Below are 21,302 nucleotides of genomic sequence, written 5' to 3' on the forward strand. Positions count from 1 at the left end.
TTTTCTAATTTCCCTTTGTTCTTTTAACTTTACTGAAAGAACGCTTTATTCGCTGCTGGCCCTTTAAGAGCACCCGTTGCCGAGACGCGGATCTCACACGCGCCTCATAGCACAACTCACAACTCTCACATTTTGGCATAATTGTGTGTGCTATTGTTCGTTCAAGCTCGAAAGAGAACTGTTTATTCTGGGCTGGCACACGGTCAGTGCATGCGCATTATGCGAGTCTCATCTATTCTAATCTAGGGCACTCACAGGCAGCTTTTCACTTCTTGTCGTGCAAAATGCGAAAAGGCATTTGAACCAATAAGAGGGGGATCTTGTAACACTAGTCAAAGGATGACAAAAAAGAAGAGATGCTGCGCTAATAGCCATACTTTGTTTATTTCATTTAAAATCGCGGCATTTTGCGTTATATAATTGCATAGGTTTGAGATCGCTATTACGACTGCGATATAATTAATCGTGCAGCACTAATGCTTAGTGTATTCTAAAGGGCAATAAACTCCACTCCAGCAAGATAGTCATTTTATGCAAATCATAGACCTTTATGCCTTATCTACAAAGAAAGTATAATATTGGGAACATTGATCTTGAAGAGAGTGTCGTCGTGTTACTGTCGCAACCGAACGCGACGCGCTAATGCTGATGCATGGAGAATGACTGAGGCGAGATGACTTTCCGTTAACTTTAACTTAGAGACTAAAATATTAATTTTACCACACATTAAGCTATTGAATGACTTTAGAAGTCTTGGAATATAGTGTGAAAACTTGATTGTGCTTTACAGTTTTTTATGCCTTTAGTGGGGCTTAACAAAATAACACAATATGCAGAATGTCGGACGTCACTTATAGGCTAAACTGTTTTTATAGATAAAACTATTTACATTCGGCAGTCATGAAAACAAATCTCAGATAACGGTTGACTAGGTAACAATGTGTAATTTTGCGCCGGAGTTCTCCTTTAACTTACATTAGCTAGCTAACTACGAACGAGCTAACCAGATAACATTAACAAATTGACAAGCACTTACTGGGCAGAATATGGCTCTTCAAATGACGGACGAAATTGGAGGTTGTCATCTGACTGTCGATCTTAACGTTGCATGTCTTGCAAAGCGCTGTTCTTTTGCCATCTTGTTGTAAGAAATTCTTGAATCCAAAAGCGACGACGACCCTCGTTATCCCTCCGGCTGACATGTTGATGTGATCTGATGTAAGTGGGCGTGGTGTGCGCGTAAGGTATGAGAAGGCATGACTGATGATCTCTGATCCAGTCATGACAGCGCTATTCTCAGCCTGCGCTCCAGCTGGATCAACTTTATTTTTTTTTACATAATTTATATATTTTATATTCAAACTGAAAACATGATGTGATTAACACTCAAGTCATATTATTACATGCAAGTGTGTTTGATTTATGGACCAAATTTTCAGATCAAGTTTATGGACCAAGTTAATTTAATTAATAAACTAATTATATAAAACTATTAATGCACTACAATTAAACTGGTTATATGCCTTTACTTATAAAAAAATAAAAAACTTATTTAAAAAAATACCAGGCTTAAGGCATTTATTTTTTATGCAGGCCATACACACAGGAGTGAAATGGTTAATACCCCTCCCCCTACAAACACACACACATACACAGACAGGCAAAGACAGCAGGCTCAGATTGAGCAAGACCAAGTTATAATATTTGTATAATTTAATTTAGAAACAAATGATGTATAATTACATTTTTAGAAGATATGAGGCTTTTAGTGTTTACTTTTTTGACATTACTTTAATCTTTTGCCATAGTTGCACATGTCTATTGGCTAATAAATGTGATGTATCTGTTGAGTTTCAAGCAATTTCAAGCAAGCTAAGAGTCCCAAAAGCATCAAAAAATAATGTTAAAGTTTGTTTCGTTGCCACGGCATTTTGAAAGTGACACACTTCCTGCTGCCAGTTGGTGGCGCTATAACTTTGACTCACAATAGTCACATCCATGTGATCGGTCTCTTACAGCGAAAACACTGCTGAAGTTTCATCAAGATCAGTTAATGTATGCTGAAGTTATAACACACATCCTGTTCCATGTTTCTCGCCATAATTTCGTTTCCTCGCCACGGCCAAACCGTTCGAGATATCAAAAATCCCGTGGCACTTTTTCATCCTTAATGTCTTGACTTCACGCTGATCGAGTTTCGTCGAATTTGGTTCAGTGCTCTAGGAGCAATAATTTAAATTACATTGCATGTGTTTTAAACACAACCCTAAATAGCCAACTTCCTGTTGGGCTGGGGTAAAAAGTAAGAGTGTGAAGTATATATGAAACGATGAGATCTATATGTGTACCAAGTTTCATATTATTACATGCAAGTGTGTTTAATTTATGGACCAAATTTTCAGACCAAGTTTATTGACCAAGTTAATCTGATTAATAAACTAATTATATAAAACTATTGTCAATTCACTACAATTAAACTAGTTATATGCCTTTACTTATAAAAAATAAAAATAAAAACTTATTTAAAAAATACCAGGCTTGAGAAATGTATTTTCTTTATGCAGGTCATACACACAGCAGTGAAATGGTTAAGCCCCCTCCCCCTGCACACACACACACACACACAGACAGCCAGCCAGCCAGCCAAAGGCTCAGAGTGGCCATATTCAAACAAAAATATCTGAGTTTCTGTGGGTCCTAGCTAATAAGTGTCAATTAAAAAGTTGTCCGGCTCGAGGAGTACAATATACATACCAATTTTTGTAACTCTAGTTAAAACTAACCACCCCACTTTTGTCAAAAGGTGGCGCTACTGAGCCCTCACCACGCCCGTTTCTGCAACTTTGCACATGTCTACTGGCTAATAAATGTGATGTGTCTGTCGAGTTTCATGCAATTTGAAGCATGCTAAGGGTCTCAAAAGCATCCTAAAAGCATCCTAAAAGAAGGGTAAAGTTTGATGCGTCGCCACGGCAACAGTTTCAAAGATATCAAGAATCCATTCACAGGTCTACATCTGCCGTATGTTTACATTATACATATGAAGTTTGAAGCAAATCGGGTAAAAATAAAAGGGTGATATCTAAGCATTTTGAAAGTGACACACTTCCTGCTGCCAGTTGGTGGCGCTATAACTTTGACTCACAATAGTCACATCCATGTGATCGTCCTCTTACAGCGAACACACTGCTGAAGTTTCATCAAGATCAGTTAATGTATGCTGAAGTTATAACACACTTCCTGTTTCACGTTTCTCGCCATGATTTCGTTTCCTCGCCACGGACAAACCGTTCGAGATATAAAAAATCCCCTCGCAAACTTTCATCCTCAATGTCTTGACTTCACGCTGACCGAGTTTCGTCGAATGTGGATCAAAGCTCTAGGAGGAGTATTTGACATTCCATTGCGAGCGTTTTACAAACAAACCTCAATAGCCAAATTCCTGTTGGGCTGGGGTAAAAAGTAAGAGCGCGAGGTATAGATGAAACGATGAGATCAACGTGTGTACCGAGTTTCATATTATTACATACAAGCGTGTTTGAGTTATGGACCAAGTGTTCGGACCCCGTTCCAGGGGGCGCTGACGAGCTGCCCTGCCACGCCCGGGTACCATCTTCAGCCCGGCTCTGATGGCCGCGGGTTCTGACCCGTGTGCAAAGTTTCAAGAGTTTTCGAGCACGTTAAGGGCCCCAAAAGTGCCCAAAAGGTAGTAAAATAATAATTATTATAATAATAATAATAGTAAAGAAAAATAATCCCAAGGAAAACAATAGGGCCTTCGCCCTTTCAGGGCTTGGGCCCTAAAAAAAAAAATAATCGGAAGGAAAACAATAGGGCCTTCGCCCTTTCAGGGCTTGGGCCCTAATAATAAATATAGCTGCGAGCAGCGATGGCGGGCCCAAGCCGGTGGCACCGCAACCCCGGCTCCTTTAGTTACCTAAAGGCACCGGGGTGGCGGTGCCGAAGGCTTTGGCCCTTTCATGATTAAATGTTAAAACGGCTTGCCATAGTCTGTCATTTTGACTAGTCACAATTATGTTACAGATATCTTAAATGATAATACAAACTATCCAAAATGTAATTACGACTAGACAGAAAGACATTGTTGATATCTACAATGTTAATTTCCGGATAGGCAAACTTAGCTTTTAAATGTTAAAAGGGCTTGCCATACACGGACGTAGGCTCAGAGAGAGTCTCACCATATTCAAACCAAAATATCTGACTTCCTCTTGGTCTGAGCTAATGACTATGAATTAAAAAGTTGTCTGGCTTGAGGAGTACAATGTATATAACGATTTTTGTAACTGTAGATAAAAATAACAACCCCACTTTTGTCAAAAGGTGGCGCTATTTAGTCCCTGCACCATGCCCGTTTCTGAAACTTTACACATGTCTACTGGCTAATAAATGTGATGTGTCTGTTGAGTTTCATGCAATTTCAAGCATGCTAAGAGTCTCAAAAGCATCCTAAAATAATTTCAAAGTTTGAAGCTTTGCCACGGCAACAGTTTAAAAGATATCAAGAATCCATTCACAGGTCTACATCTACCGTATGTTTACATTATACAGATGAAGTTTTTCATCTGTTTTTCATCATTATACAGATGAAGTTTTTCATCTGTTTACATTATACAGATGAAGTTTTTCATTCATATTATTACATGCAAGCGTGTTTGATTTATGGAACAAGTTTTCGGACCCCGTTCCAGGGGGCGCTGTCTAGCCCCCCTGCCACGCCTAGGTACCATCTTCAGCCCGGGCCTGATGGCTGTGGGATATGACCTGTGTGCAAAGTTTCAAGAGTTTTCAAACCCGTTAAGGGCCTCAAAAGCCATTAAGAGTCTCAAAATCATCAAAAAAAAAAAGAATTTTAAAGTTTGATGCGTTGCCACGGCAACAGTATCAAAGATATCAAGAATCCATTCACAGGTCTTCATCTGCCATGTATTTACATTATACAGTTGAAGTTTGAAGCAAATCGGGTAAAAATAAGAGGTTGATTTTAAAGCATTTTGAAAGTGACACACTTCCTGCTGCCAGTTGGTGGCGCTATAACTTTGACTCGAAATAGTCACATCCATGTGATCGTCCTCTTACAGCGAACACACTGATGAAGTTTCATCAAGATCAGTTAATGTATGCTGAAGTTATAACACACTTCCTGTTTCACGTTTCTCGCAATAATTTCGTTTCCTCGCCACAGCCAAACCGTTTGAGATATCAAAAATCCCCTCACAAACTTTCATCCTCAATGTCTTGACTTCTTGCACACCGAGTTTGGTTGTGATTGGTAAACACATGCGTTGTAATTTGATGTATTTCTCCTAGGACAACTATTCAAACAACCCATAATTCTCAACTTCCATTTTAATTGTCGTAAAACTTAGAGCACGAAAGTTGTTTGGCCTGATGTGATCTATAATTGTACCGAGTTTCATATTAATTCACGCAAGTGTGTTTGATTTATGGACAAATGTTCGAATCCCAGTCCAGGGGGCGCTGTCGAGCCGCCCTGCCACGCCCGATGACCAGCTTCAGCCCGGCCCTGATGGCCATGGGTTCTGACCCGTGTGCAAAGTTTCAAGAGTTTTAGAGGATGTTAAGGCCCCCGAAAATGCCAGAGAAGTTGCACACAGCAAATAAAGGGTTAAAATTAACCTGACAGGCGCCCCTCCTCTCACTCACACAGAGAGACACTGAGAGACTGGCAAAATTCTAAGATTTTCTCTACATTCAAACAAAGATATCTGACTTTCTGTGGGTCCTAGCTAATGAGTGTCAATTAGAAAGTTGTCCGGCTCGAGGAGTACAATATACATACCGATTTTTGTAACTCTAGTTAAAACTAACAACCCCGCTTTTGTCAAAAGGTGGTGCTACTGAGCCCTCACCATGCCCGTTTCTGAAACTTTGCACGTGTCCACTGGCTAATAAATGTGATGTGTCTGTCGAGTTTCATGCGATTTGAAGCATGCTAAGGGTCTCAAAAGCATCCTAAAAGAATGGTAAAGTTTGATGCGTTGCCACGGCAACAGTTTAAAAGATATCAAGAATCCATTCACAGGTCTACATCTGCCGTATATTTACATTATACAGATGAAGTTTGAAGTAAATCGGGTAAAAATAAAAGGGTGATTTCAAAGCATTTTGAAAGTGACACACTTCCTGCTGCCAGTTGGTGGCGCTATAACTTTGACTCACAATAGTCACATCCATGTGATCGTCCTCTTACAGCGAACACACTGCTGAAGTTTCATCAAGATCAGTTAATGTATGCTGAAGTTATAACACACTTCCTGTTTCACGTTTCTCGCCATGATTTCGTTTCCTCGCCACGGACAAACCGTTCGAGATATCAAAAATCCCCACACAAACTTTCATCCTCAATGTCTTGACTTCACGCTGACCGAGTTTCGTCGAATTTGGATCAAAGCTCTAGGAGGAGTATTTCAAATACCATTGCGAGCGTTTTACAAACAAACCTCAATAGCCGACTTCCTGTTGGGCTGGGGTAAAAAGTAAGAGCGCGAGGTATAGATGAAACGATGAGATCAACATGTGTACCGAGTTTCATATTATTACATGCAAGCGTGTTTGAGTTATGGACCGAGTGTTCGGACCCCGTTCCAGGGGGCGCTGACGAGCCCCCCTGCCACGCCCAGGTACCATCTTCAGCCCGGCTCTGATGGCCGCGGGTTCTGACCCGTGTGCAAAGTTTCAAGAGTTTTCGAGCATGTTAAGGGCCCCAAAAGTGCCCAAAAGGTAGCAAAATAATAATAATACTAAAGAAGAATAATAATCCCAAGGAAAACAATAGGGCCTTCGCCCTTTCAGGGCTTGGGCCCTAATAATCCTAAGGAAAACAATAGGGCCTTCGCCCTTTCAGGGCTTGGGCCCTAATTAAAAAAGGCTTTATAAAGGTAAAAATGACCATAAAAGATATAAAATGTATCGCAAAAGATAATTTCTGGCCCTGCTGCGTATTGACCACCACACAGAATATGAAGAATATCAAAAATCTTAACCCTCAAACCGTATTCACTTTATAGCCCTTAATCTTGTAATTGAGGACAAATGTGGGCACAGAGGACTCCGGTGTGATCCTGAATGTTTATTTATTATAAATGTTATATCACTGTCTTCGATAAAGTTTTGTCTGTCCATTTATGGTGTTTTGTTTTAATTTTGGGGGTATTTTTGAATTTATTTACTTCAAAAAGTACCAGATTTTCTATTTACAATATTTCAATGTAAATTAATTACTATGTAGTTTTATTTTTTTAATTTTTTCAACTACATTAAAATATTCCAATAAGTTCTTAGAGCTAAAACCTAAAGATGAAGTGACTTTGTTTGTCTTATTTTGGCTTATTTTAGAATGCTCTAAATTAGTTTTTCCCATTCATTTCTATGGGTGCCCATTTTTGAGCCAAATACAAGATTAAGGAGGGTTTTTTTCACCCATTTAACATTATAGAATTGAGTCAAAAAAATGTGTGTGTTCAGGAGGCAAACTTAGGAAAAGTAGCAAAGTCTTGTACCGCTCAGATCAAGGGAAGTATTTTTTTAAAAATAAATCAAAACTATTTTGCCCACATTTGTCCAGAATACGGTTTTAGGGTTAAAAGTTAGTTGTCAACGACAGTCCTATACCTGCCAAGGTACCAGCACAACAAACACTCTCAGCTAAATATCGTCAAATTATTGTTTTTGTAGGTAGCCTAGAAAATTTTGAGAGATCTTTTCTTTTTTTTTTTTTTTAATATCGCACACCCCTACAGCCAAGTCATATTATTATAGGTTCCAGATCTGAACAAAAGTAATAGTGTTGCTTGACTTGGTAAACACCACACTTTTAATGTGTTGTAGGTACATAGTGGAGTGCAACACTGAGGTAGATCCTCCGGCTTACCTTCGGGTGGAGGGAAGGTCATACGACCTGTCGTGCATTACGGCAGGAGGACAGGAGAAGATCCCACCCTTCAACCCCCTGACCCAACACGCCTGGCCTGATGAGGAAACAATGGGTCTCGATGAAAGCCAACTTCAAGCACTAAAACTGGCCTTAACCAATGAGCTGGCCATCATACAGGGACCACCAGGCACAGGTGAATGTTTTAACCAATGCACAAAAAAAGTACATTTTAACATGCAACCTATTTCTGAGCCTCGCAGATATCTGGTAATGGTTTTGAAGATCCTGTGTGTTTTCTTCTTTGCAGGAAAGACACATGTTGGACTAAAGATCGCTCAGGCTTTGCTAGAGAATCATAAGGCCTGGTCTCAGGATTGTCCTATGCTGGTGGTCTGCTATACCAATCATGCTCTTGACCAGTTTCTCGAAGGTAACATATGATATTTATAAGAGCGTGTGGCTGATTTTTCTCTTGCTTTGAGGGTGATTGCATGGACAAAAACTTGATTTGGGATCTGTCTGATGTTTCTTTGAGCCAACTATTAGATTAAATGGAAAGTTGTCTCTCATGATGTAATCTCACATTGTTTTTGTTTTAAGTTTTTGTTTTAAGGCTATTCCAGTCCAGAGAGTTCAAACTAACACAGTCAAAGCTTCAACACAGCTTCATGAATGAAATTATGAGATATTTCACAACTTATGTCCCAGGTATCCATGGCTTCTTAAAGAAGGGCATTGTAAGAGTTGGAGGACGAAGTAACAGTGAAACTCTGAAGAGTTTCGGTCTGAGGGAGCTGACCAAGGCTCCGAACTTCCGGAAAGGTTTGCCACATCACCTGAGGAAAGCCCATACCGAGGTGAGCCCTATCATCGACATAACTCCTGTTTCATGTATTATTATTAAGTTATTTTATTATACTAGTTGTATTTAATAGGACTGTCAGTGGAATAAAATAGTTGTTTTGTTTTATTTTATTTTATTTTATTATACTGGTCTCTTATTTCTCAGGGCTTTGTCGGTATAATAAAAATAATTGCTTTATTTTATTATAGTAGTCTATTATTTCTTAGGACTGTCAGTAGAATTATTTATTTTTATTTTATTATACTAGTCTTATTTAATAGGACTATCAGTAGAATACAAATAGTTGTTTTATTTAATTATTTTATTTTATTATGCTTGTCTATTGTTTCTTAGGACTGTCAGTAGAACAAAAATAGTTGTTTTGTTTTGTTTTATTTTATTTTATTTTATTATACTGATCTCTTATTTCTCAGGGCTGTGTCGGTATAATCAAAATAATTGCTTTATTTTATTATAGGAATCTATTATTTCTTAGGACTGTCAGTAGAATTATTTATTTTTATTTTATTATACTAGTCTTATTTAATAGGACTATCAGTAGAATACAAATAGTTATTTTATTTTATTATTTTATTATGCTTGTCTATTGTTTCTTAGGACTGTCAGTAGAACAAAAATATTTTATTTTAATTTATTATTTTACTAGTCTATTAATTCTTAGGACTGTCAGTAGAATACAAATTAATTTTATTTTATTATACTATTATTTCTTAGCCAGTAGAATATAAATAATTGGATTATTTTATTATATTATACAAGTCTATTATTTATTAAGACTAAGTACAATAAAAATAATTGCTTTATTTTACTATACTAGTTTATTATTTCTTAGGACTGTCAGTAGTATAAAATATTTATTTTATTATACTATACAAATCTATTATTTCTTAGGACTGTCAGTAGAATAAAAATAGTTTGTTTATTTTATTTTACTAGTATATTATTTATTAGGACTGTCAAAAGAATAAAACTAATTTGTTTTTTTATGTTGCTGTAAACTTACTCAAGTTGAATTATAAAAATGAAAAAAAGATAGACTTGTTTTTAGATATTTGCATAAACTGTTCCTAAAGAGAACAAGAATATGTTACAAAATTTTTTCTCATTAGTAATCTAATTAATGGCATGTTTAATTTGATAAGTAAATGAAATATGTGGCTGTGCTCTAATGCATGTGCATAACTTGTATTATTATATGCAGATTTGTTAGGGTGTTTTTATTTCTTACATATTCTGGAAACAATTATGTGCCATAGTGTCTCATAATATATGAATGATATTTCTAATGCGTTGTGCTCAGATCTACACAGAGATGGAGCAGGCGGAGGAGCTCTTAAAGAGACAGACCGCACAGCTCGAGTGCAGTTTGCGTGGCGTTCTCAGAGAAGACTTTCTGGAAAGATACATCTCTTCTGAGCACTGGGACAGTCTGTGTCTACAGCCAGTGAGTCCACACACACACACACACACACACACACACATACAGCCGTCAAACATGCTATAGCATAAATACTTAAATACTTCATATAGACCATGTAGCAATTTTGTACCCTGCTTAACCCTATAATGTCATATTTATAGCCAGTTTGCAATTTCTAAGGCTTCTAAATGATCAGAACAATCTACGACCTATTGTAACCATAACCCTCTTAACTAACCCATTGTTAGCAATATTTCAAGATGAACACTTACTGGACTGAAGCAACATGATTTACATGATTATCCACACAACATTTATTTAAAAAAAAATCACAAGTATCAAATATGACCATCATGTTTTTAAGGAAGGTTGTATTGCATTGCATTATGTTTTAAAACTACAGAGCTTTGATCATAAACAGCATTTCAATATCATTTTAATGAGACATATTATGGGCCTCTGAATAAAATTTGAAAGGTTCAATAAACTGTTCCTTTTCAAAATATCTGATAATTGATATTCTGATATTTTGATAATCTGATATTTGATTAAACTTCAAGCCATGAGTCGTGTGACTTGTAATATGTACATAGGTTTTTACTCACAGCAATTTTCAAAACGTCCATTCTTTCTGTGTTAGGTGTATGACGAGTTTGAAAGCGTGGGGAAGAAGAAGAAGCATTCAATGATAGCAGAGTGGCTCGGCATCGGGTCTAATGTTTCTCTGCAGGGGCCACAATTAACATTTGGAGCAGGTGAGACTCAAACAGACCAAACACAATGTCGACAACAATTTATCTTTTTATGCTCTAATATGAGGTCAAATAAATCACCAGATGCTTTTTTCAATAAAGGAATGGCTTTTCAACTGCATTTTCGTCATTCTCTAATGCACAAGGATTTCCCCTCACCACTGAGATGCAGTATTTATTATTATTTGGTGCTAAATGCAAAAACTACTCATAAGACAAAGTTGTCAACATTTACTGGCATGAATACAGTGCTAGGAAATAGACATTGATTATACAGCTCATCGGGGCCCTCTGCTGGTTTAGAGCTCTGTGAAAATACTGCAAATGTGTCTGAACGCTTGTAATAAGATTTCACAGATTTCTAAATCTTTTTATTTCTAACATATTTGGGATCAGGGACGCATATAAGATTTGCCGTGGTCAATGAACACATCCAGAGTGTGTTTGGGCTTGTTTAACTACTTGTAATGTTTTAAGTGTAACACCTCATGTTAGTTACCTACATTAGTTAGCATGTACTAATAACAAACTCCACTTACCGGTATACAGTATTTATTAATCTTTGTTAATGTTGAAATTAACATTTACCAATACTTTATTAAAATCTTGTTATCATTAGTTTATGTACTATGAACTAAAATAAACAAAAAATGAACAGCTGTAGTTGTATCTAACATTAACAAATATGAATAAATATTGTAACAAATGTATCGCTTATGGTTAGTGCAAGTTAGTTAAAACATTAATTAATTTTAGCTAATGAACCTTAAAGTGAACTTTTAGCTAATGTAAAGTGTTACCATTTTTAGCAACATCCCTAAACAGTCATTTATTACAGACACATCCTATTATATCTGTGCATTAAAGGGATAGTTCACGTTGAAATTAACTTTAGGTCAAACCGTTCTTGTCTGTCAGTCATATAATGGAGGTCTATGGTCACCACCTCAAAGAGCATTCACAGAGAAGTCCAAATTAAACATGATTTAATGACTCGTAAATGTAAGTACACATTGATGGCCTAAGACACGAAACGAGCGGTTTGTGTGAGAAAACGAACAGTATTTATATCGTTTTTACCTCTTGTAACCACAGCTACGTCCAAGTGATCTGAGTGATCGGATTACAAGAGGTAAAACGATATAATTACTGTTCGTTTTCTCACACAAACTGCTCGTTTCATGTCTTAGGCCATCAATGTGGACTTAAATTTACGAGTCATTAAATCATGTTTAATTTGGACTTCTCTGTGCATGCTCTTTGAGGTGGTGACCATAGACCTCCATTATATGACTGACAGACAAGAACGGTTTGACCTAAAAATATCAAAATTGAAACTACTTCAGAAACAAAGACACCTACATCTTGGATGCCCTTGAGGTAAGATAAAACATACCAAAAAATCATTTCAAAGTGAACTATCACGTTAACCATGGTAAATTTTACATAAAAATATAACTTTTCAAATCTGAAGATAGGAAGTTTCTGTAATACAACTCCAAATTCAGCATTACAAACCTCTCTCTCTCTCTCTCTCTCTCTCCCTCGGCGGCAGATGAAAACGAGGCACAACTGGAGGACGAGGAACTGATAGTTATAGAAGAAGAGGCAGAACTGATCCAGGCCGAGAGGATATTGTTGGATTCAGATCATCGGGATAAAGACCGGCAGAAACTGAAACGGGATGAGAAAACCATCGCTGACATGGCTGAGGAGATGTTGTCTTTGAACCTGAATGATACTGAACCTCAACCAGACCAGAGTCGCAATCAGAGCCAGGCTCAGGCTGAGGAATGGCAGGTATGAATATTCATGAATTATTTGGTAACACTTTCATTAGTTACTAGTTAAAATGAACTAAGAATGAACAACACTTCTACAGCATTTATTAATCTTAGTCAATGTTAATTTCAGCATTTACTAATATGTTATTAAAATCAAAGGTTGTATTTGCTAACATTAGTTAATGCTAACCTGAAAAAAACAATAAACAGCTAGATTTCTATTAAATATATTCCTCATTGTTAGTTCATTCATGTTACATTAACTAATGTTAACTAATGAACCTTATTGTAAAGTGTTACTGCACTATTTAATAATTTATATCATATTATTTAAAATATATATTTTTTATTAAATATTTTAAGCCGTGTGTGTGTATTCAACATTTTCTACAAACACTTATTGATACTATTCACCTTGTGTGTGTATGTGTGTTTTGATGACGACAGTGCTACTGTTCTGTTCATGTGTGTTCAGGTGCAAGGCCACCAGAAGAAAAAAATGAAGCAAATGGTTCGAAAAGAGCTGAGGAAGACTTCAGCCCTGAGTGAGGCACAAGAAAGGCATATCAGAGATGTGTGGAGCCTGAGTCAGATAGACAAATGGAAACTGTATCGGTAAGACATAAACACTCCCTCCACGAGATGGCAGCATCTAAACACAAATGACTGAAGGGAAGTTTGGATGATTTTACTTAATCGGATCTTTGAGTCTACCTTAAGTAATTTCGTTAATTTCATCAGAATATAAATAAAATGTTACTTGTTAATAACCAAATTCCCCAATACATCAACTTATGCAAGCGTTGTTGACATTTAGAATAAGAAAAAACTAAAATCTCGACTCGGACTCGACTCTCTTTGGTCTCGGTCTAGACTTGCACTCGACTCTCTTTGGTTTCGACTTGGACTCGACTCTCTCTTTGGTCTCGGTCTCGACTTGGACTCGACTCTCTTTGCCCTCGACTCTCTCTGGTCTCAGTCTAGACTTGGACTCGACTCTCTTAGGTCTTGACTCTCTATGGTCTCGGTCTCGACTCGGACTCGACGCTCTTTGGTCTCGGTCTCGACTTGGACTCGACTCTCTTTGGTCTTGGTCTCGACTTGGACTCGACTCTCTTTGGTCTCGGTCTCGACTTGGACTCGACTCTCTTTGCCCTCGACTCTCTATGGTCTTGACTCTCTATGGTCTTGACTCTCTATGGTCTCGGTCTCGACTCGGACTCGACTCTCTTTGGTCTCGGTCTCGACTCGGACTCGACTCTCTTTGGTCTCGGTCTCGACTTGGACTCGACTCTCTTTGGTCTTGGTCTCGACTTGGACTCGACTCTCTTTGCCCTCGACTCTCTATGGTCTCGGTCTAGACTTGGACTCGACTCTCTTTGGTCTCGACTCTCTTTGGTCTCGACTTGGACTCGACTCTCTCTTTGGTCTCGGTCTCGACTTGGACTCGACTCTCTTTGCCCTCGACTCTCTCTGGTCTCAGTCTCGACTTGGACTCGACTCTCTTTGGTCTTGGTCTCGACTTGGACTCGACTCGGACTCGACTCTCTTTGGTCTTGGTCTCGACTTGGACTCGACTCTCTTTGCCCTCGACTCTCTATGGTCTCGGTCTAGACTTGGACTCGACTCTCTTTGGTCTCGACTCTCTTTGGTCTCGACTTGGACTCGACTCTCTTTGGTCTCGGTCTCGACTTGGACTCGACTCTCTTTGCCCTCGACTCTCTTTGGTCTCGGTCTCGACACGGACTCGACTCTCTGTGGTCTCGGTCTCGACTCGACTCTCTGTGGTCTCGGTCTCGACTCGGACTCGACTCTCTTTGGTCTCGGTCTCGACTCGGACTCGACTCTTTATGGCCTTGGTCTCGACTACAAGACTGCTCCTTTTCCACTATCTATAACCCTGTTGTCATTTTGCCTCTGTCCAGGGACTGCAGATGAAAATTTGCTTGAAGCTATCTCTCTTGTGTAACACATTTGTTGTGCAATGTCCCTGTCAAATAAATAAATAATATTAATAAATAAAATAAATAAATTACCATTGTGTATGAAATGTGCTATATAAATAATCTTGCCTTGCCTTGCCTTCAGCACTCTATCAGTTTATCTCTCCTCACCTCCTGATCCGAGTTGTTCTTTTGTCAATTCACATAGTCTGAAGCTATGCAGTCTGAAAGAGAACTGATTAGCTCACCTCTGTGAAACCAGGTCGAAAATGGGAAATAAATTCATGGTATAACAACTTTGTTTCCTCCTTCAGTCTTTGGCTTTTGCGCTATCGGACGGATCTTCGCACTAAAAGCCTGGCCGCTGAGCAGCTCTATCAGGATGCAGCGGAGCGGCTAAATGAGATCCGCCGTCGTGAGGATCTGTGTGTGTTGAAGCAGGCTCTGGTCGTCGGTATGACCACAACAGGAGCTGCTAAGTACAGACAGGCACTTCAGGAGCTGCGGCCCAGACTGGTGATCGTGGAGGAGGCGGCGGAGGTGTTGGAGGCGCACACCATCACCACCCTCAGCAAAGCCTGCCAGCACCTCATACTGATCGGAGATCACCAGCAGGTACACACGACTTGATCAATTGCTGAGACTATCAATGATTCAGGAAATATTCTGGGACAAATAAGTGTGTAATTTCCAGCAAAATATAAATCCAATAAATGCTTCAGTAGTGTGAAATCATAATGCTTTTTCTTTCTGTATTTGAACCTGCACAGCTGAGGCCTAGCGCAACAGTGTACGATCTTGCCAAGAATTTCAATCTGGAAGTGTCGATGTTTGAGAGGCTTGTCAAAGTGAACTTCCCGTTTGTGCGCCTCAACTACCAGGTTAGTTGCTGTACCATCACATCAGCCACTGGGTTACATATTCACAGATGTCAATGATTCCTTAAGTGAATCATGTGCTAAAACAACAACCCTGTTCTTTATATTTTATTTGTTTCTAGCATCGCATGAGGCCAAGCATCGCTCGACTCTTGACTCCTCATATCTATGAAACTCTGGAAAACCACCCCTCTGTGCTGGAGTATGACAATGTCAAGGTATAGAAACATAATTACACAACCTTAGATGCTCACTGACATTATTTATACTTAATAGTTATGTGGCTATTACTAAAATGCATCTACTTGACATCTGTATCTTTTGGTCTATAGGGGCTTCTGACAAATCTCTTTTTTGTGGATCATTCTCAACGTGAGGAAGAGATTAAGGATGGACGGAGCCACCAGAATCCTCACGAAGCGCATTTTGTTGTTGAGCTTTGCCGGTACTTGCTTAACCAGGACTACAAGCCCTCCCAGATTACCATTCTCACAACCTACACCGGACAACTTCACTGTCTGCGTAAGCTCATGCCCTCTCCACTTTTCACTGGCGTCAAAGTCCATGTCGTTGACAAATACCAAGGGGAGGAGAATGATATCATCATATTGTCTCTGGTGCGCAGCAACATTCAGGGGAGGGTCGGCTTCCTGAACATATCAAACCGAGTCTGTGTTGCTCTCTCTCGTGCTAAGATGGGTCTTTATTGTATTGGGAATATGGACATGCTTAGCTCGGTTAAACTGTGGAGCAACATCCTTCACACTCTGAGAGAGGCGGATCAAATTGGTCCTGCTTTGACGTTGAGCTGTCAGAACCATCCGGATAAACGGATCCAGGCGTCCTGCGGGAATGACTTCAAAGGTGCTCCTGAGGGTGGTTGCGATCAGCCCTGCGAGTACCGCCTGGAGTGTGGCCACGTGTGCACCCGTATGTGCCACCCATACGATGCTGAGCACAAGAAATACAAGTGCATGAAAGATTGTCCAAAGGTGAAGTGTGAACTGGGCCACAAATGCATGAAGCGCTGTTACCAAGAGTGTGGTGAATGCCGGGTACTCGTAAACAAGATAATACCGTCATGCCAGCACAATCAGGAGGTGCCCTGCCACCAAGACCCTGCCACATTTGAGTGCCAAGAGGACTGCCAGAAGACCCTACCATGCGGCCATCCATGCAAGGCGACCTGTGGCGTTTCCTGCACCTCTCGGTGCATGACAAGAGTTCAGATGGAGCTAAGATGTGGACACGTCCAAAAAGAACTATGCTATATTTCCAGGGACCTAAAAAATGAGCCAAACTGCAGACAGAAATGTGGCACCACCTTGAAATGTGGCCACACTTGCCCAGGATCTTGCCATGCATGCTATCAAGGTCGCCTGCATAGAGGATGCACCCACAAATGCCAAGCAACCCTCGTGTGTTCTCATCCCTGTCGGGAACCCTGTGTCAGAGATTGTCCACCATGTTCCTCACCTTGCGAGAACCGTTGCGTCCACAGCATCTGTAAGAAGACTTGTGGACAGCCTTGCGCCCGCTGCATCGAACCCTGCGAATGGCAGTGCCCTCATTACACCTGCACCAAGCTTTGTCACGAACCGTGCGATCGCCCACCTTGTTCAGTTCCCTGTAACAAAGAATTACCCTGCGGACATCGTTGCATAGGCCTATGCGGAGACCCTTGTCCCAAAAAGTGTCGCGTTTGCAACAAGGATGAGGTCACGGAGATCTTCTTCGGCAATGAAGACGAACCGGATGCTTGTTTTATTCAGCTAGAAGATTGCAGGCACCTGTTTGAGGCTAAAGGAATGGATCAATACATGAGTCTCGACGAAGACCAAGCTTCTGGATTGGATCAAAGGGCAATTAAACTCAAGGAGTGTCCAAGGTGTCGCACTCCCATCCGTAGAAACCTTCGGTATGGCACTCACATCAACCGCAGCCTGGCAGCCATCGAGATGGTCAAGGAGAAGATCAATGGTTTGCCTGATGTTATCAAGCAAAAGCAGGAAGTCCTACGTTTGCAACTGGTTGAGCAAATCAACTTGAAGAATCATCTTCCCAAAGAGTTCGACTCCATTCGTGAGAAGCTCAACACAAATGACCTTTCATTACAACAACTTTGGCATCTCGAGAATTTGATGAGCTTCCTCGAGAGCATTGGGAAACTGAAAGAAATGCAGAAAGAACGTATGACACCACAAGACAATTTTAAGTTCTCCCGCAAACTCGAAGAAGTTTTGAAATTCCTCTTGGATCGAAATCAGAGGTTTTTTGACCAGCAGGTTGAAGATCTCGAACGTGAATTGAAGAGACTTTCCTACCTGGCTGAGCTCAACGTGCGCTGCAAGAAATCTGAATTTAAACTTTTTGACGACGTTCTTGCCAGCGAAGTCCAACTGTTAAGAGAGATCCTGGAGGACACCTTGCCTTTCTCTGAGGGTCTAGAACGTACAGTCAAAAAAAAGTTCACAGAGCTGGATGCTAAGCTTCCGGTCAGTGGCCTGGGGATCACTGACGATGAGAGGGTGATGATACTCAAAGCCATCGGTTTGAATAAAGGGCATTGGTACAAATGTCCCAACGGACACGTGTATGCAATTGGTGAGTGTGGGGGTGCTATGGAACAAAGCAAATGTCCAGAATGCAACGCTGATATTGGAGGTACTCATCACACACTCCTTCAGGGAAATGCTGTGGCGTCTGAGATGGATGGTGCACAACATGCTGCCTGGTCAGATGCTGCCAACATGGGAAACTATAACCTGATGGACTTTGAAGATTGAAATTCTTAAACCACTTTCACAAAGAGATTATGGGAAATATACTGATCGTTTGATTTTATTGTGGTTCATTCATACTGGCAGTGATTTTTTTTTTGCAATCTGGAATTTGGAATGTGGCATGTTTGCAGAAATTTTTCCGCCCTTTTTCCTTGACGAACACAAACTTTCATCTTTGTTGATGTGAGAGTTGCACGATAACTACGTCATTGCGATGACAAAAACCCCTTACACCATTGGTCCTGCCTCTAATTAACACAGGATCATTCCTGGACTGATCCTAGCCGTGTCACTTGGTCCCCATTCCGGATTCAATCCTGGGATGTGTTTGCGTTCACACAGAAGGCACTTTAGAAATTGACTTATGGCTAAGCCACGCCCTCAAACGCGATGAGCCAATCACAGTGCACAGCCAACCCAATACAATCAAGACATTCTCTGCTTCCACGTCCATTGAAATGTATTGCATTTAGTCAGATTTCATTCGTTTTTTTCTTGTCATTTTAAGTTTAAAATGGTCAAACGGTGTGGATGGGGTACTCCGACACTAGGTTCCCGAGAGCCGGAATTTTTTTACCCTTTCCCAAGCCACATCTCAACTGAGATAAGTGTCTGCTCTGGATTAAGATATGCGGTAGACCACAACACCAACTAAATGTGGATGATTTAAACAAGGATGTCTACATCTGTTCTAAGTTAAGTCAACAACGTAATTGAACATTAGGGTGGTGATGGCGCAGTGGATAAGACACATGCCTTTGGTGTGAGAGACCTGGGTTTGAATCCACTGTGAGACACCAATGTGTGCCTGAGCAAGACACTTAACCCCTAGTTGCTCCAGAGGCAACTGCTACTGTATGTGCAACAAGTCAATCTCTTGATGAAATGCTACTTCCGCTTGGTTTTGATCCTCATATAGTCATTTGGTGGTGAAAAATTCTTACTGCCTTTTAACTGATGAGTTTCAAAGCCTATTTTTACTTGTACTTCATGCGTAGTGAGTTGAACCAGGCAATCTACCTTTTTATGTAACTGACTATTAAAGAATAAAATTAAGAGTAACTTGTAAGACTAGACTATGCGGTTTATGCAACTGGCCACTGGTTAGAAATAATACTGTCTGTACATTTCAATGCATCAGCTTTTTTTCCTTGCTTTTTTTTAAGTGATTAAAAAACACACTCTAAAAATGTTGGGTTGTTTTAACCCAGCTTTGGGTCAAATGGACAAACCCAAACTTTGGGTTAAAAATGTAATTAAAAAAATCTAACCCAATGGCTGGGTTTGTCCAAATTTGACCCAAAGTTGGGTTAAAACAACCCAACATTTTTTAGAGTGCACATTCATGTTTTTTGTTAGTTAGTTTTAAGTGCAATATACTCTTACTCGTAATAAAGGAGGTTAGTGCATAGTCTTTTTTTTAATTTTTTTATTCTTTATTTACAGTCAGCAAGAAATAATTACAGAATGAAAGTGATGATGAAAAACTGTCCATTTGCTGTTGTTTTTTTAGAACAGTACATGTATATGCTTTGAACAATTAGGGAGAGATAGTGCATAGTCGTTTAAAGCAAATATTTGTGGTTTTAGATACTGATTGATTGGTCAATATGATGTTCTAGGCTAAACTTGAATAGTCAAGGACCCAAATGCGCAAACATACACAATGCTTACCAATGAAATGACCTGTAGCTTGCATGCATGCTCACAGAAGAATAGCACTTTATCATAACTATGCTTAATAAAACCATGTTTTAATGAATAAGTGTGTATTTTTTATTAAATACTAACCATTTCATAAAAGCAGTAAGGCACTTGAGGTCATGTTTTATTGTCAATACACCAAAATTCTCATGCCTTATTGCATGCTTTAGTTTCAAGTACGTACTAGCATCTGTCCTTAGCTTAAAGGAGTAGTTCACTTTAAAAAAAAACTTTTGCTGATAATTTACTCACCCCCATGTCATCCAAGATATCCATGTCATTCTTTCTTCAGTCGAAAAGAAATTAAGGTTTTTTCAAGCGAAATGATCGCTCTTTATAAGTTTTATAAGCTCAAATGGTCGTCGCCTTGCTCTGTTCTGTGATGAGCGTTCGTGACTCTCGTGTTCGAACGTTTACAGTCTATGGTTCGAACTCGTTCATCAAAATGAACGAATCTTTTATTGGTGTCATTTGGTTCATTCAACGAACGAAGTGAACGAATTGACTCGGGGAAAAGATTCGTTCATTTCTTTTTTTTTTTTTTAAATGAGCGATTGTTTCCCTTGATCAGACCCTTATTCATCGTCTGGAATCGTTTAAAGCCCTTTGAAGCTGCACTGAAACTGTCTTTTGGACCTTGAACCGTTTGGTTCCCATTGAAGTCCATTATATGGAGAAAAATCCTGGAATGTTTTCATCAAAAACCTTAATTTCTGTTCGACTGAAGAAAGAAAGACATGGACATCTTGGATGACATGGGGGAGAGTAAATTATCAGCAAAAGTTTTTTTTAAAGTGAACTACTCCTTTAATTTCACTAGGTGGCAGCAGTGTACTGGTCAGCAACTCTCCCAGCTTGTGTTGTTGGAACAGAATGCATTTGTGCTCTCCATAATGCAAGCTGTGGTTTCTCTCATGTACGGTCAGACTTTGACCTGCATCAGGAAACACACTGGTCTCTGCCAACTTCAGCAGGTTTATCCATATCTGGCTAATAATAAAGCATCACCCGAGCTCTCAGCCTAAATTACCAGCAGTCACGTGAGACGAGAGGCTAGCCGTGAGCTGCTAGGTCGACTTCCCGGCAGCTTACATCAGTTTATTATGTGATGAATGTTACCTTGTCATAACCTAGCCTAAACCCGAATGCAAAGTCGGCACTTTCTGCACAGAAAATAAGGGTGGGGTGGAGGAGCGACGACAACAAAATCTGTTGTGTCAGGATGCAAAGGAAAAGCAAGCGCAAGTTTAAGCAT

At 39.7% G+C, this 21,302-nt stretch overlaps 1 protein-coding gene across 1 annotated transcript in view; it reads left to right on the forward strand.

The window, feature by feature from the left end:
• The window catches only part of znfx1 (zinc finger, NFX1-type containing 1), a 45,001-nt gene extending 24,893 nt beyond the window's left edge, over window positions 1-20,108 (forward strand). The window contains exons 5-15 of the mRNA XM_039692536.2: window positions 7,873-8,111; window positions 8,226-8,348; window positions 8,627-8,775; window positions 10,084-10,227; window positions 10,844-10,958; window positions 12,511-12,755; window positions 13,215-13,354; window positions 14,997-15,297; window positions 15,453-15,563; window positions 15,683-15,778; window positions 15,893-20,108. Coding sequence (XP_039548470.2) covers window positions 7,873-8,111; window positions 8,226-8,348; window positions 8,627-8,775; window positions 10,084-10,227; window positions 10,844-10,958; window positions 12,511-12,755; window positions 13,215-13,354; window positions 14,997-15,297; window positions 15,453-15,563; window positions 15,683-15,778; window positions 15,893-18,346 — 4,117 coding nt within the window. The 3' untranslated portion in view covers window positions 18,347-20,108. The remainder of the gene's footprint in view (window positions 1-7,872; window positions 8,112-8,225; window positions 8,349-8,626; window positions 8,776-10,083; window positions 10,228-10,843; window positions 10,959-12,510; window positions 12,756-13,214; window positions 13,355-14,996; window positions 15,298-15,452; window positions 15,564-15,682; window positions 15,779-15,892) is intronic.
• Window positions 20,109-21,302: the final 1,194 nt, after the last annotated feature.

The sequence above is a fragment of the Pimephales promelas genome, chromosome 8 (genome assembly GCF_988280905.1).
Source record: "Pimephales promelas chromosome 8, fPimPro1.hap1.1, whole genome shotgun sequence".
NCBI lineage: Eukaryota > Metazoa > Chordata > Actinopteri > Cypriniformes > Leuciscidae > Pimephales > Pimephales promelas.